This window comes from Colossoma macropomum, unplaced genomic scaffold, assembly GCF_904425465.1.
Source record: "Colossoma macropomum unplaced genomic scaffold, Colossoma_macropomum, whole genome shotgun sequence".
Lineage (NCBI taxonomy): Eukaryota > Metazoa > Chordata > Actinopteri > Characiformes > Serrasalmidae > Colossoma > Colossoma macropomum.
In genome coordinates, this window is record NW_023495516.1 from 111,185 (window position 1) to 129,227 (window position 18,043).

Below are 18,043 nucleotides of genomic sequence, written 5' to 3' on the forward strand. Positions count from 1 at the left end.
TTCATTTCAAATGTGCTGAAGTCAAAACAACAAATATTGTGTCACTGTTCAGTTAGTGACTGCCTGTTCTGTATAGTACATGTAAGCCTAAAGGGCAAAAGTGTGCTTGAGTATGACCTTACAAAAAGCTCTCACCACCTCTTGAGATGCACTGGTGCAACCCTATGTAAACTGAAATCGTTCGGAATGTTAGAAGAAGGATGGGAAAGCTAATAAGTGTGGGCTCATAGGACCCCACAGTGTGTGACAGAGAACAAAACCTCAAGAGGGAAATTCTTTGGGGATAGTTTCATTATTTTCATCCCTGGAAGACAGCCACAGTGAAGCACAGAATGTTTCCCTCTGCTTATGTACTACCAAAATTCTCTGAAAGGATGCAAGTTTTGGCACCTGATATGCTAAATGAGATTGTTGTTATCACATTTATTAGCTGAAACTCCTCTTAGCCAAGGCAAGAAGATACACTGGGACTTTATTGTGGAAAATCTGTTAGCTATCAAATAGTTTGTAGCCATTAGATAGCACTTTAAAGTAGTTTGATCTATATCATTTACAGCAACGTTGCCTTTGAAGAGTTTGTAGCCATGAGACAGTTCCTTGAAGTATTTTGGCCTGCATCATCTACAGCAATGTTGCCTTTGAATAGTGAGCAGAGAACCAGGAAATGCTGGTCCTACATAACACATTTATGTAGAATGTGAAACTACTGTGTAGAAGATTCTAATTTTAGCACAACTGTCCTCAAACACTGGGTGATGATGACCATCTACATACAACTGAGCAATATTACTGAGAAATGTGCTCACATTATTTTTTAATGAAACTCTGCAGTGCTTCTTTATCTTGGAGATAAACAGCATGAAAAATAAAATTATTATTTAAAACAATAAAATTAAAATAACCTATGATCGACAATAGCAAATTAGGTTAATCATTTTGCTACAAAAAAAACAACAACAACAACATTTAGAAACATTTCCCCTTTATATAAAACAGTAGAGACAATGATACCTGTCTTAAGTCAATCAAATCAAACAACTAGTATAAAAAACATTGGCAATTACATCAGTTCAAAGCACTTTTTGTGTTTTGTGTTGGAACTTTGCATCATCTGACAAAATAGCACTGAACAGATTTAGAACTCTTCACAATAATGAATAGTACAAACGTGTACAGTTGTTATAGTGATACCTATCATAATGTATGCATAAATAAATGGGCAAGTGAAATCTTAAATATTGTTGATACATCTATATTTCTTATTTTGAGATTGTTGAGAACAATCAGATCACTTCATATATTTCCAGATTTTTTACTTACTTTACATAAAAGTAATCTGGTGAAATTGTCTTATTTTATTAGCAGGTCATTTTCAAGCATTACTTCTTGAAATTTGTCTGCCTAATGTCTTAAAACAAACAAAATGAAACAATTTCACTAGATAAAATGAAAAAGTAAAAAGCAAATAGATCAGGGGCGTCCAGCAGAAGGTGCTGGGATAATTCCTAACCCCTTAAAACCCCAGGTTTATTACACACTAAAGCTTATTATTCAGTAACTACAAGGACTTCAATGCAAACTGGATGAGCTATTCTTAGGTTAAAGAATCGTATAATAAAACTTTGGCCCTCTGGCAGGCCCTGGCAATTAAATAGTAGAATGAAATTGAATAGTAAAGTGACAACAACTACAGTCACTGTTCACATTCAAGAATAAAATGCACATCAAAATCTTCATCAAAATTTTGTGGCAAAAGAAATGATCATTACAACCTATTTCAAAGTTTTCTAGCAATGCTCATGGAAGTGAGTGGTACATTGGTAAAGTGCAGATTTGTCATGAATGACAGATATCATGTATTTCCCATTTCTTTCCTCCAGCACTGCAGGTACCTGCTTGTATTGCACGACTATGTCTGGCGCAAAGGATGACTCTGGGAGCCCTAGTGGATGATTTCTTATTGTAGGTTGCCTTGCTCCTGGCTGAGATACACTGGGAACATTGCCATTTCACATTTGGTGCATTAACAGCTGCTAGCTGTACTGCCACCTTCAGCGTAGAAGTCCTGCACCAGACTATTGATCTTCACGCTAAATGAATCTGTCATACTGGCACGGGCTGAGGCCTGACTGCTTCCACTGCTCAACAAAGGATCCTGTCGACCTAAGATGTGATAGTGCACAATCTTTCGGAAGGTATGCCGGAACTCCCGGATGCGGTAAGCATAAATGAAAGGGTTCACCACCGAATTAGCGTGAGAGAGTATAATAGCCAGGTACATAATCCACACAGCTGGTCGTTCACACTGTGGACAAAACAGTGTGAAGCAGTTAATAATATGCAGTGGCAGCCAGCAGACTGCAAACAGTCCAACAATGATGGCCAGTGACTTGGCTGCCTGGACCTCCTTTTGTAGGGTGGACCGTGACTTGAGCTCACATGGTATGGCTTTCAGCTCAATACACTTGAGTTGGTGGCGGGCAGCCATAAAGATGCGTAGGTAGATGGCCAGCATGAGGAGCAGGGGCACTAATACACAAGCGAAGAAGTTAAAGTAGACCATGTAATCCATGATCACCACCTCCTCAAACAGACACTCTATCGTGCCTGGAGGGCAGCTGCTGTTAAAAAGGTCCACTCTATGGCCCTTGTGCCAGCCCAGCATAGGTGTCAGCCCAATTATCACAGACAGAACCCAGCAGACCGCAATGATGGCTTTGGCACGCTGCCCAGTCACTAAGCTATTATACCTAAGAGAGAGAGAGAGAAAAGGAGCAAGAGAGAGATTTATTTGTTAGTGTTTAGTACAATAAACAGCTTGCCTAGAATTAATAAATCTACAGGAGGGTTACATTTGAAGTCCCCAGCTTTGGAATAACCTTCCTGTTAGTGTTCAGGACTCATACACAGTCGCAGTTTTTAAGTCTAGGCCAAATACCTACTTGTTTAGTGAAGAGCTTGGTAATTAGTTTACCTGTTAGACAAAAGAGTGGGGGTTCAAAGACATAGAGCATTCTGGTAAACCAAGAATGGTGGTGCTGCCTCCCTGCCCCTCTCACACCCTCACTCAGATTTGTAGACGGTGGAGGGGCCTGACTTCCTAGGGAGCCCTCTGTTACCCTCTGGCTCTCCCTTTTTAGTTAGGCGGTAATATTTAGGCCTGCCGGAGTCACTGCTTGCACTCTATTAACACTGTATGTTGTGTACAGTCACTCTGAACAGAACTAACTGTCTTTAAGTTTCTTTGCTGAGCTGACAAGTGCTCATCATGTTGGTCTGATGTTGTAGCAAGTTCTCAGTCTGATGCTGTCACTTCATCTGCCTTGATCAGGTGCCCCTAATCTGTCACAGTGACTGGTTTTCATAGAGCTATTTGCATCTGTCACTCTAATAGGCCTCTAACAAATAGTTCTATCTAATAACAGGCTGATTTCTTTTTTTTCTATATTCACTATTGTATATTATTTATAAAATATTATTTTTTGTTCACATTGCTCTAGTTGTATTATTGTTTTGCTCATTCTGCTTGTGCCTTTTTCTTTTCTTTTTTTTATAAGTATCATAGGGTGTTTTTTTTGTTTGGACTACAAATGTGTCAAATGGAAAACAAAAACAAAAAAAGACAGCCACAGAACCACTGCTTCATTCACAGCATGTTCCAGAACCAAGCTCATAGGAGTAATAAATGTAAAAAAAAAATAGAAGTTGAAATGTCAACTGCTTGGAGTTAGAATCTATTTTCAGAGTACTTTTGGTCACTGTGGGAGAACAGCTGAGTGTCTTGGTCTGTTTTCCTTACTTTCTCCAGATGTGAAAGTTCAATGAGTGCTGCTGAAAAAATAATTCTTGGCCCCATATTACCCTTAGGAATTGCTAGTGAGATAGACAGTATGTTAAGACACACACACAAGTTTCAGACATCTTGCTATATATTGTGGAAGAAGCTACTCAAGGGCTGGAGATAATACTGTAAAATAGATATAATAATAGACTGCATGAGTGACCTGAACACACACATTCACCTTTATGAGAGATGGAATGGTATGTTAATCTCCTATTATATGTCACTTTTAAAAAAGAGGATTTAGATTATAGTTGGGGGTGTGAGGACACTATTATCAAAATCATTGCTGAGCCAAGAGTTAAGAGTCAGTTTTTATAACCACCACTAATATCAGTGATACAGTCTAGGTTTTTAGCAATTACAGCCTAAAGTATATTCAGTGCAAAAGCAGTTTCTTGGTCAATAAAAATAAATGATAAAAACCAGTAGAAAATGTTCTGAATGACACTTTCTCTCATTACTGAGAAACGCTTCCCTACAACTTCTCTGACAAAAATACAAAATTAGATTCTGACACAACATATTTACATGTTGATGTACTTCACATGCTCTTAATCCATAAACTCAATCCACTCACCTAAGTGGGATCTTGATGGCTATGTAGCGGTCAATGGCTATTGCTAGTAGGCTGAAAATGGAGCTTTGTGTCAGCACTAACACAAAACAGGCAATAAACAGGCAACCGTAGAAATTGGCACAGAAACCTGTGCTGATCATGACGGAGAAAGGGATTGCCAAAACACCTACAGTGATATCTGCAATAGCCAGGGAGACTACAAAGAAATTGGTGATGCTCTGGAGGTTGGTGTTAAGACCCACTGCCCAACACACCAGCACATTGCCCAGGATGGACAGCAGGGCGATCAGTAGCTCCAGCAGCATGTACATCACGTTGGAGGCTTCGCTCAGCATGGTAAGCTTGCTGGAGAGAAGGTACAAAGTCGTACCAAAACGTCCATAGCTGCAAAAGAGCAGCAGCTATTCACAAGAGTCCACCTCAGCCCTGCAATGAGAACATCGCAGAATTTCAGAGCAGTTTGCTGATGAGTTTAGAATATGAGGCATCCACATAAGGCTACTTAAGTAAATGCTAAGGACATTTTAAGAGCTCAAAAGGGTCTGGAAAAAGTCTTCTGAATGCTGATGCAAACAAAATTTAGCATGGTTCTTTAAGATCTTTTTTCTCATCAATCACTCACACTCTCATCACCAATGCTTATCTCACATATTGCTTCTTTTCCTGTGATTCAGTACTGAACTGCATTGTGCATTCATATATAAATGTTTGGGGATCAGACCATAATTTTGTAACATTTTCTGTTTGTTTTTTGTAAATGGTCAGTTGACTACAAAAAAAAATCAATACACTAAAAAAAAATGTTGCAGCTGAAGATTATATCGGATAGATGTTGAGAAAAATATACTAAATATATTTACGAGTACATAAAAGGGATGAATTCTGACAGCTACATCAAGATCCGAAAATGTTACATACAAAGCTAATTTACTAAAACTAAAATTCAGTCCTCTTACTCATTTGCCTCTCTAATTGTGTTATAAAGGCCACTTGATAATAAAATGGATGTGGTTTATGTTATTACCTAGTCCTTTTTTGAAAATGACAGTGGTCCAGTGGTGTGTACATGGGAAAACATACTCTTACAGAAGGGGTGTCCAATCTTGTTTGCAAAGGGCTGGTGTGGCTGCAAGTTTTCACTGCAACAAAGTTGAGGCACACATGTGCAGTTGTTGAAAGCTGAGACCAGCTGACTGAACAAGTTGAATCAGTGTGCCTCTGCACGTTTGGAAAGAAAGCAGCAGCAGCAGCCACACTGGCCCTTTACGGACAAAGCTGTACACCCCTAACCTACAAGTTAAATTAATTTTAATGAAATGAGTAAAACATATTGGAGAAAAATACTGCAGTGCCATCCATAAACATTGGGATACTGAAGTCAAAGTTACTTTCCACTATTCTATTGGATTTAAAAGTAAAGAGAGTCAAAATTACAGGGCCTTTTTAAAAGAAAAAATGTGGAGGAACATGACTGGCAATAGAAAAAATAAATTAAGAAAAAGTAAAGAAAGATTTTATGGCCTTTGAGATTTGTAATAAGTACTTCAAAGGTCTAATTAGAAGGGGTAAAAAAATGAGCAAAAGTATTAAATTTCAGTAATACTTGAGCAAAGTACAAATCTTCCACAAGTTAAATATAGTAACAATGAACAATTTTTTGTACAAGTATTTTCCACCACTGCTTTATTAGGACATGAATTTTGTTTCTATTTTCATTTTCTTGAACAAGAATAATAGCCAAAGATGGTAGATCTCATGAGCTTTCAACTAAGGAGCTGTTATATTTGTATATATAATATACAACCCCATTCCCAAAAAAGTTGGGATGCTTCGAAAAATGCAAATAAACACAAAATGCAACGATGTGCAAATCATAAAACCCTATATTTGAAAATGCTTCAAAGACAACGTATCAAATGTTGAAACTGAGAAATTTTATTGTTTTTTGAAAAATATGAGCCCATTTTGAATTTGATGCCAGCAACACATTCCAAAAAGAGTTGGAATGGGGGCAACAAAAGGCTGGTAAATTTGTGTAATGCTTAAAAAAACACCTGGTGGTTAATTGGCAACAGGTCAGTAACTTGATTGGGTATAAAATGAGCATCCCAGAGAAGCTGAGTCTTTCAGAAGTAAAGATGAAGAGGGGTTCACCACTCTGTGAAAGACTGTACAAGCAAATAGTGCAACAATTCAAGAATAACATTTCTTAACAGAAAATAGCAAAGAACTTGTGCTTTTCATCGTCTACGGTACATAAAATCATTAAAAGATTCAGAGAATCTGGAGAATCACTGTATACAGGGCACAAGGCCAAAAACCAGTATTTTCTGGCCATGATCTTTGGGCCCTTAGACGGCACTGCATTAACAGACATGATTCTGTAGTGGAAATCACTGCATGGGCTCAGGAACACTTCTGAAAACCACTGTGAAAGCAGTTCATCACTGCATCCTCAAATGCTAATTTAAACTCTTAAACGCAAAAAAGAAACTATATATAAACAGGATCCAGGAATGCTGACACCTTCTCTGGGCCCGAGCTCATTTAAAATGGACTGAGGGGAAGTTCTGTGGTCCGACGAATCAACATTTGAATTTCTCTTTGGAAATCATGGACACTGTGTCCTCTGGGCTAAGACCAACCAGCTTGTTATCAATGCACAGTTCAAATGCCAGTATTCATGATGGTATAGGGGTGCATTAGTACACATGGCATGGGTGACTGGCACATCTGTGTCTTAAGTTTCCACATTTTTTCATACTTTGTGACACATTTACTTCAAGACAATGGCATTCAGTCTCACTTTGCTCTAAAATGCAGGGTTGTCACTAAAATAAGGCTCCACCTATGAACTAAAACTTTGTGTTTCGGTAGTAGGACAGTGAGACATAAAAATGTGGGACAGGATTTTTAAAATAAACTTTTATTAAGAAATTAAACTTTTGATATATCCAAATTTTTCATTTTTCATTTAAAAGAAATAAAAATGTATTTAAAAAAATAATAAATCTAAGTATTATTTTCAAAAGTTGAAATTTTGGGGTCAGCGTTTGGGACAGCCACCTCCCAATAGAAAGTACATTATAAGTTATCATTTTGTATATTTTTTGTTTAATGACATATCTGGTTAGATAGATAACTAATTCAGTAGAAAGGTCCAAATATTTTTTTTTAAACTGAGGACTGATATTAAGTTAGAAAAATCCATTTCGGGTGACCCTCATTTTCAATGCAGCTAAGCATTTACAGCCAAAGGGACTGAAAATAAAATGGATTTTAATCAATGAACAGAACTCCATGAACAAATAAACAGTAAAATCAAACAAGACAATTAAGATTTAATTAAGAAGGGGAACAACAAAATAAATTAAACCAAGATGTACTAGTTAAAATGAATGATTATTAATTTCATATAATTTAATACAATTTGAATCAAACAATTAATAAATTAATAAAAGGATATCTAAAACTAAAATTTGAAATAATAAAGTAAAAAGATTGTGAAAAGCCAAATAAAATAAAAAAAATAAAAATAAAATGATTGGAAAAAAAAATAAATAAAAAAGAGAAAGAAAAAAATAGAATCAACTGAAACAGCTACAGGCTGTCTAAAGGTAGCTAGAGAATAAAAATTTAAAACACCAGAGAGCCAGGTTTTAGATACTCCTGTAGTAAATTCCAGCTCGCTGGTGCACTGTAGCTAAAACCACATTTAAAATAAGATGATATGTATACAATGTACAATGCAGTTGTTAGCATCTGAAGTGGAAATAATTAATAATATGAATAATGTGTAGCCTGTTACCAGTATATGAAAATCATGAAGAAGTTTTGCAGTGAATAAGGCACTAGGAGATATAACTAATGCTAATGCTTGAGGAGGTTCATTCGTTACATCCATCTTGTACCTACACTCATGGGCAATGTTATCAGAAAGACCTAGCATATAGGTGCTCTTTATATGGATATTTGTAGGAATGCAATTACTGACTGTAGCCCATCTGTTGCTATGCACTATTTGTCTAACCTGAAAAAGAAATACCAATTTGGCTTTGCTGAGATTTTTAAACTCTAAAAGTCACCGCTGAATTGCCAGTAGACTACCAACCAAAATATCCATCCAACAGTGATCCTATGGTCAGGACCAGACCACTGATAAAGGGCAGGGCAGTTGAACTCTGAAGTCCAGCAGAGTTTGGTAATTTGCCTTCCCTAATACACATTAAAGCTTGGATTTAGTGATGAGTTGAACCAGACATGTTTATTTAGGGAAATCACCAAATTGCTAGATTCCTGTCCTTCAGGACAAGAAATCAGAAATATCCATTTTGAACAGGTTATTTCACTGCATAATTCAAACAGAGTTTACTGTGTCTGTATTTCACTGTCACTTTTCTATATTTCCAAGCATGCATTGCATGCAGCTGTAGCGGAGAGTACACTACTCAAATAAGATTAGAGGAGAAAACCGCTCCTTCATCATGACAGAGAATACCTAGCTTTTTTTTTTTTTTACCAGTGGTGATAAATTCAAATATGTTGTGAAAATGTTAGATATAGTATTAACTTAGACATGTGGCTACAGCAGTGAACAATATCTGAAGTTAGAATAATTGAAGTTAGTGAACACGTTAGCATAAGATTGGCCATATTTTTTATTTTCCAGTGACTTTTTACTGCAATGTTAAACCACCTTAATCAATCTCAGCATGTGCTACAATTTCCCAAAAATGTTAATGCTTTGCCCATAATCTAGGCAAAGGAGTGCAAGTGTATGAAAGCCAGCTAGCTAGGTTAGCTAATGTTACTTAACAGTGGTTAGTTAGCCTCACTGATAAACACTTTCCTGTTACAGGAGAAGAATGATTTATAAAACCATCTAAAAATGGTAGATATATAGAGGAAAATGCAAAAGAAATAAGAAAATAAACAACTAATAGTAATGACTCTGTTTCATCTGTCATTTGTAATAATTTTACCTCAAATACTCTGTTTTTAATGTATTACGGCAGACAGGGTTATTACGAATTCTTTGAGGTTTTAGTTTCTCTTAATTGCTTCTTATTTTCTAATTGTCCATTAGGTCTTCATAGTAAATGTTGCTTGTGTTACATATTACGTGTTATCTCCATGCAAAAGCGAAGGACTGGATGCATTTAATATGTTTTTGTTTTGTTCACCATGATGGTGCTTTGTGTTCTAATAAAACTGTAAAATTATGTAATGTTTCGTATATGAAGTGAAGGAATAATCCTGTAATTGAAAAGAATTTGAACAGATTTGAGCTGTGCCCAATATAAGCCCATCACCCACAAAAAATAAATAATAATTTAAAAAAGTATTTTATATATATATATATATATATATATATATATCAACCACTCTTTTATATATATATATATATATATATATATATATATATATATATATATATATATATATATATATATATATATATGTGTGTATGTATACAAGTTGATGGCAGCAACGCATCTCCAAAAATTTGGGACAGGGCCATGTCTACCATTGTGTAGCATCCCCACTTCTTTTAACAACAGTCTGTTAATGTCTGGGAAGTAAGGCAACCAATTGCAGGAGTTTTGGGAGAGGAATGTTGTCCTATTCTTTTCTGATGTAGGATTATAGCTGCTCAACAGTCCTAGGTCTTCTTTGCAGGATTTTTCGTTTCACGATATGCCAAATGTTTTCTATTGGTGAAAGATCCGGACTGCAGGCAGGCCAGTTCAGCACCCAGACTCTTCTTCTGTGAAGCCATGCTGTTGTGATGGATGCAGTATGTGGTTTAGCATTGTCTTGCTGAAATATGCAAGGCCTTCCCTGAAAGAGAAGATGTCTGGATGGGAGGATATGTTGTTCTAAAACCTCTGTATACTGTTCAGCAGTGATAGTGCCTTTCCAGATGTGTAAGCTAATGCAACCCCATACCATCAAAGATGCAGGCTTTTGAACTGTGTGCTGATAAAAAGCTGGATGGTCCCTCTCCTCTTGAGCCCGCAGGACATGGTGTCCGTGGTTTCCAAAAAGAATTTCAAATTTTGATTCATATGACCACAGAACAGTTTTCCATTTTAAATGAGCTGTGGCCCAGGGAAGGTGGCGGTGTTTCTAAACGTCTTCACATATGGCTTCTTCTTTGCATGATACGGCTTTAACTTACATTTGTGGATTGCACAGTGAACTGTGTGGCTGGCTCTTACATTATTTTATAATCTGGCAACCCAGTAAATATCAACTTACATTAATAAAGAAGACACAAAACATAAATTGTCTTCTGATTCTAAATCTCTCTGTTTTGTTGCTTTTGTGTAGCCATGCTAACATTGTCAGAGATATATGAGTTTAATGAGACAGTATCTTCTTTTCACAGGCTAGCTGCTAACAGAACATAAAGAAGAAGAACAACAACAATAATAGGCAAAAGATAGAAGTCTGTGAGCCTAAGATTTTTTGAAATGTTTGATATCTTTATGTCCACTCATCTGGTGTGGTGATGACTGTTTGTATATGCAATAATCACTGTCACACTTTAGCTTTCAAACCATATATTGTATACCGGTTCAACTACCGCTTTCTGCATCTCAGCCGTCATTCTTCCTTTAATCCTATAACTACACTCATTGACTAAGAGAAACCATCAAATGTGATAGTCTTTGGCTTTTTTCCCAAAACAGCATTTTGATAATGTTTGTGCTCTGTATTTTATCCTTATAGCCAACATTTTTCATCCTTTTATCATCTTGTAGAAAGGAAGAACTACTGAACTAAACAAACATTATAAATGCTGATGATTCAAGGCATACCTGATCTGTGAAAAATCATGGAACTGGCTTACTCATCTAATGATAACGATGTGACAATGTTTCATGAAACACAAATATAGACTTGGCAAATTCAAAGGAAGGTGAAATAATAATGATCATCAGAGTTGCAGACTCAGTAAGATTGTGTTATTTTGTTCACATAAAATGTTTATCTGGATACAAAAACAGCTGTTTATACCATCTTTATCAGTGTTAAGATGTGTCAATAGATACAATTGAGAACACTTTATCAAATGTTAGTAAGTACATAGTAAACGACTAAGGTCTGCCCACAAGCTTTTAAAGTTTTAGTACTTAAAAGCTTGAAAGCTTTTGATGCTGAAAATGAACATCCTAAACTAGACTAACATAAACTGCATTAAAAGAGTCACCTAAGAGTGAGGAGACTGGCATCAGTGGTTGCAAAGTTAGCAGGCAACCCCCAACTTTGCATATCTGTACGCAATTAAAAGAAACAGTGCGCACACACACACACACACACACACACACACCCTAGTTTTTGAAACAAGGCCCTTTTTTTCTAAAACGTATACTTAAAGCACAAGCACAAAACCTACCTCCATGGACCATAAAACAAGACAATAAAATAGCTTTTAGGAACTCTTATACACTTATATTTCAGTGATGCAATATTTTTCACTAGCTGTGCTATTATTTCCATTGTAAGGTATGATAAAAACAGAATGTATATAATCATGTAACTTGCCTTAGACTATTTTGCTGCTCTGTGGTTGTCTGACTGTTGTGATGTCTACATCCCGGCTTTCCACTGCACCTGAGAACATTAACTTCAGTCTCTCAGGCATACTTGGGTAACTGGATCATATGATGACAACTATGGTTAGTATGCTGACTTGTAATTCAAGTTAAAAATGTAGCATTTTGCATTGTTCAACATTAATAAAGTGGTAAAATCATTGATAAAATTACTAAAATTTCTTTCTAAAATATAGTCCACTGTCATGTTAGTTTCAAAGTCTTTGCAGTTGAATGAATTACAATTATTGCATTCATGATTTTTATTTAAATTTTAAAATAACAATGTTTCATGAATAACAGAACTGGCACATTTTTTCATTTATCAGTACCTTGGCAAAATTCCTCAGAAATTTGGATTCAACTGTGGACTCAGAGTTGATCTTTCTTTCTCTGAGATGAAATGTTACCTACAAGGAGCAAGAATTTTTTTACAACCCCAATCCCAAAAAAGTTGGGATGCTGTGTTAAATGTAAATAAATGTATAAATAAATGTATGTAAATAAAAACAGATTGCAATGATTTGCAAATCTCATAGACCCATATTTTATTCACAACAGAACATAGAACACATATCAGATGTTGAAAGTGAGACATTTTACCATTTTGTGAAAAACATTGACTCATTTAGAACTTAATGGCAGCAACATATCTCTTGTTGCTGCCATTGCTGCCATTGCTCCCAAATGTTGGGATAGGGGCAACAAAAGCCTGGAAAAGTAAGTGGTACTAATAAAAAACAGCTGGAGGAGCAATTTGTAACTATCTCACATGACTAGGTAAAAAAGAGCATTTTAGAGAGGCAGAGTCTCTCAGAAGCAAAGATGAGCGGAGGTTCACCAATCTCCCGAACAATTTCAGAAAAATGTTCCTCAACGTAAAATTGCGAAGACTTTGGATATCCCACCATCTACAGAACATAATATCATCAAAAGATTCTGAGAATCTGGAGAAATCCCTGTACGCAAGGGACAAGGCCAACAGTCAATATTGGATGCTTGTAATCTTCGGGCTCTCTGGCAGCACTGCATTAAAAACAAGCATGATTCTGTACTGGAAATCACTGCATGGGCTCAGGAACACTTGCGGAAATCATTGTCTGTGAATACAGTTCATTGTGCAATCCACAAATGCAAGCTAAAGCCGTATCATGCAAAGAAGAAGCCATATGTCAAGGCGATTCAGAAAACACCACCATCTTCTCTGGGCCAAAGCTCATTTAAAATGGACTGAGGTGATGAATCAAAATTTTAAATTCTTTTCGAAAACCATGGACACCGTGTCCTGCAGACTCAAGAGGAGAGGGACCATCTAGCTTGTTATCAGCACACAGTTCAAAAGCCTGCATCTTTAATGGTATGAGGTTGCACTAGTACCTATGGTGTGGGCAGCATACACATCTGGAAAGGCACTATCAATGCTGAAAGAATATAGAGGTTTTAGAACAATATATGCTCCCATCCAGACAACGTCTCTTTCAGGGAAAGCCTTGCATATTTCAGTAAAACAATGCTAAACTACATACTGCATCCATTACGACAGTATAGCTTTGCAAAAGAAGAGTCCAGGTGCTAAACTGGCCTGCCTGCAATCTTTTCACCAATAGAAAACATTTGGCGCATCATGAAAAGAAAAATCTGGCAAAGAAGACCCAGGACTGTTGAGCAGCTATAATCCTACATCAGAAAAGAATGGGACAACATTCCTCTCCCAAAACTCCTGCAATTGGTCACCAAACATTTACAGACTGTTGTTAACAGAAGAGGGGATGCTACACAATAGTAGACATGGCCCTGTCCCAAATGTTTTGAGATGCGTTGCATCAAGTTCCAAATGAGTTTCCATGAAATGGTAAAATGTCTCACTTTCAACATCTGATATGTGTTTTACATTCTACTGTGAATAAAATATGAGCCTATGAGATTTGCAAATCATTGCATTCTGTTTTTATTTACATTTTACACAGCGTCCTAACTTTTTTGGAATAGGGGTTGTATATTTAACACAATTCTAATGGAGTTTCAGTTTAACAGAAAAATAAGTGTAAAAGTTGTATTTTGACATAAAAATAATACAACTTTTCTAAAAATGTTGAGATGCTGTGCAAAATGTAGATAAAAACGGAATGCAATGATGTGCAAATCATTTAAACCCCATATTTAATTGAAAATAGTACAAAGACAACATATTAAATGTTTAAACTGGGAAATGTTTTTTTAAATATATGCATGTTTTGAATTTGATGCCAGTAACCAGGTGTAACAGGGCAACAAAAGACTGGTAATGTTGTGTAATCCTTAAAACCTGTTGGAATATCTCATGACTAATTAGGTTAACTGGCAACAGCTCGGTAACATAACTGGGTAGCATCCCAGAGAGGTTGAGTCTTTCAGAAGTAAAGATGGGGAGGGGTTCACCACTCTGCTAAAGACATGGCCAAGCAGTGTAACAATTCAAGAATAACATTTCTCAACGTAAAGTAGCAAAGAACTTGGGGATTTCATCATCTAAAGTACATAATATCATTTAAAGATTTATAGAATCAGGGAGACATTTCTGTCTGCAAATCAAAATTTGAAAATCTTTCTGGAAATGAATGCCGTGTCCTCCGGGCTAAAGAGGAGAGGGACCATCCAGCTTGTTATCAGCACACAGTTCAAAAGCCAGCATCCGTGATGGTATGGAGAGGCATTAGCGCACATTGCATGGGTGATTTGCACATCTGTGTAAGCATCATTAATGCTGAATGATATATACAGGTTATGGAGCAACATATACTGCCATCAAGACAACGTCTTTTCCATGAAAGGCCTTGTTTATTTCAGCAAGAAAATGGCAAACCACATTCTTTATGCAGAGCATAAAGAAGAAGAACAACAACAATAATAGGCAAAAGATAGAAGTCTGTGAGCCTAAGATTTTTTGAAATGTTTGATATCTTTATGTCCACTCATCTGGTGTGGTGATGACTGTTTGTATATGCAATAATCGCTGTCACACTTTAGCTTTCAAACCATATATTGTATACCGGTTCAACTACCGCTTTCTGCATCTCAGCCGTCATTCTTCCTTTAATCCTATAACTACACTCATTGACAGCACGGTTCCGTAGAAAAAAGTCTGGATGCTTAACTGGCCCGCCTGCAGTCTAGACCTGTCACCCATTGAAAACATTTATTGAATACATTATGAAACAAAAAATATGACAAAGCAGAACCCAAACTGTTGAGCAATTGAAATCGTATATCATGCAAGAATGGGAAACATTTTATCTTAAAACTACAGCAATTGGTCTTCTTAGTTCCCAAACACTTAGAGTGTTGTTAAAAAAAAGGTGTAGCAACGCTGTGGTAAACATGGCCCTGTCCCAACTTTTTTTGAAATGTGTTGCTGGCAGCAAATTCAAAATGGGCATATATTTTTCAAAAAACTATAAAAATTCTCTATTTCATTATCGGAAATGTTATACAATTTCAAGTGAAATGTCAAGGGTTTCAACGATTTGCACAACATTGCATTCTGTTTTTATTGACATTTTGAACACCATCCTATCTTTTTTGGAAACAGGTTTGTACTTCAACATCTTTGAAGTCACTGCTGACGTGCTGTTTTTCAGCATTACATGATTAAAAATCACTGAAATAAAAATATATATTTGCAATATTTGTAATTATCAGTTTTTTTGTTGGTTAATTTGGGAATAGAACAACAAATACCCAGTCACAATTTTCTATGGTTTATTCTTAATTTGAGCTCATGGATTTAAATTTGTGGGACATCATTTGCCACCACAATGGTACAATAACCCAACTGAAGCCAGCATAGCCAGAATACTGGCTTATCAAGGAGTAACTCAAAACAAAATTTTGAACCATTTCTTCAAATGACATCACAAGAAGTAGGATGTTACCCCATCCCACATCAACACCTCCAATACAGAGACATCACCACCCAAAAACTACCTCACATGTAGCTTATCCCTCACGCTGCTGCCTTGTTAATGGCCCTTAATTGCCCTTATACCTGACCCTAGTTTCATTTGCTTAGCACCTGGACTAAAATAACCATAAATAGACCACAAAAACTCAGAAAGCAAGACATGATAGCAGCAGCACTATTACATTTCCATCAACACAGCAGTATTACATAGTAGACAACCGTTCGTCTGTAATAATGTGGTGCAAAACAAGACATTTCAAGAAGTGTGATGAAAACTTACCATGGCAATTGGGTCAAATCCATTTTAGAAAAGCTTTATACAACGTTCCAGAAACAAAACGAGAGGCAGACAATTAAACCAAAGAAGATCCTTTAGAGTTATTTTATTTAATTGAGAAAAAGCATATTCTTTTTCTAAAACTCGTCCGTGTGCATTTTAACTCTTCAGCAGCCACGCATTGGAGAAAATCTATATAACTGACTCAAAGCTTCCACTTCAGTATACAGGGCAGTTCAGATGGAAGTTGAAGACTGCTCGGCCAGTGAAGACAAAAGTGAGGGACGTTGCTCGCATTAATGCTAGCGTCATCGTGATGTCATCGACTGAAAAAAAAAAAACAGTTCTCGGTTGTTTTTAAGTTTTTTATAATGTTTAATAAAACTGTTTAGGTTGTTTAATTTCAGGCCGGACAAGAAAACGCAAAGAAGGATGCAAACCTGTTGCTGAATTTATATACAGTCGGATGCAAAAGTTTAAGCACCTGGTCAAATTACAAGTTACAGCAAGAGTGGGGAACTCCAGTCCTGGAGGGCCGGATTCCTGCACAGTTTGGAGATTTTTCTGCTCAACACAGCTGATCCAACTCATCAGTTAACTGCCAGATTTAGTTGGAATGTTAGAGCAGGGAAATCACCAAACTGTACTGGACTCCATTCCCTACCTCTGCTCGACAGAGAATACACTACACTGCACATTTTAATGTACAGTTACTGTTAACTTGCTGAATATAACTGATTGAGGGGAATAACAGAATAAAAAAAGTTGTGAATGCGCCAGTGCTGGATACTTTTCAAGACTTTGCTCACCAAGGACATGAATCAACGTCGAGGTGGTTATGAAACTTTGCCCCAAACACTTAATCATTATTTATCATTAGCTATCAACCATCGACTGGGTGTCCAGACAAGGCTCTGAACTGTAGCAGAGCTCGACTGGGCAGTCGCATGTCGACGCTGCAGGGATACTGATAGTTAGGAAAATAAATAAAAACAGAAATAAATAATAAATAACATTTATTTCAGTATTTCTGCTCATATGTGTATAAATTAATTTATTTATCCATTTCTTATGCACTGTTATTGAGTAGTTGACTTATTTGTGGTTCTACGTCCCACATTTATCTATTTCTGCTTTATGTGCCAAAAGTATTTATTTTTAATTCTTTTAAATCAATCAATCAATCAATTCATTAAGCACGTGTCGTCCTCCATAGTAATTTTGTAGCGTCAGCACTGAACAAGACCCGGCAAACATATTCAGTATGGGTAAATGCTCTGCTATTTATTAGACATGCACTTTAAAGGTAGCAAAAAATGCCCAGCTCCAACAACAAACACAGGGTACACGGGGGGACACCCCCACGGCACAGACTGCCTTAGCCCCCAGCCTTAGGGCCCGTGTGGCGTCACGTCTGCTCAACACTGTTTCTGTCCTGCCCGGAGCCATGTGCATGCCCTACAGAGCTCCGCGTCCCTTCGTCGGCACAGCGGAACTCTTCACAGCGTCAGGTTCGGTGCTACAGGGGGCGACGACGACAGCAGCAGCAGCGGCAGCACAACTATTGCCTGTCTCTCTTTCTCCATCGTCCAATGCGTCGTCGATGCTGATGAGCATCTGCTAAAATTTGAACAGACTGATAAATGTGAACTAATTATTTATCTCAATGTTACCGAGCTCTGCTAAAACCTAAGCAGACTTAAGAATGAATGTGATGAACCAGTTATTAATCTCAGTGTGCTCTGAGCACTTTTAAATGAATGATAAAACTAATAATCCTCCCAGTAGTGGACATGTTTGCAAG

General features: G+C 36.9%; 1 protein-coding gene across 1 annotated transcript; it reads right to left on the reverse strand.

Annotated features, from left to right (window-relative positions):
- Positions 1-992: 992 nt before the first annotated feature.
- On the reverse strand, positions 993-16,533 carry adora2aa (adenosine A2a receptor a). The gene is made up of 3 exons (XM_036562812.1): positions 16,243-16,533; positions 4,422-4,847; positions 993-2,750 (listed from the first exon to the last, which is right to left on the reverse strand). The coding sequence occupies exons 2-3, from the start codon at positions 4,754-4,756 to the stop codon at positions 2,024-2,026; spliced, it is 1,062 nt and encodes a 353-aa protein (XP_036418705.1). The 5' UTR covers positions 4,757-4,847; positions 16,243-16,533; the 3' UTR covers positions 993-2,023.
- Between the last annotated feature and the right edge of the window lie 1,510 nt (positions 16,534-18,043).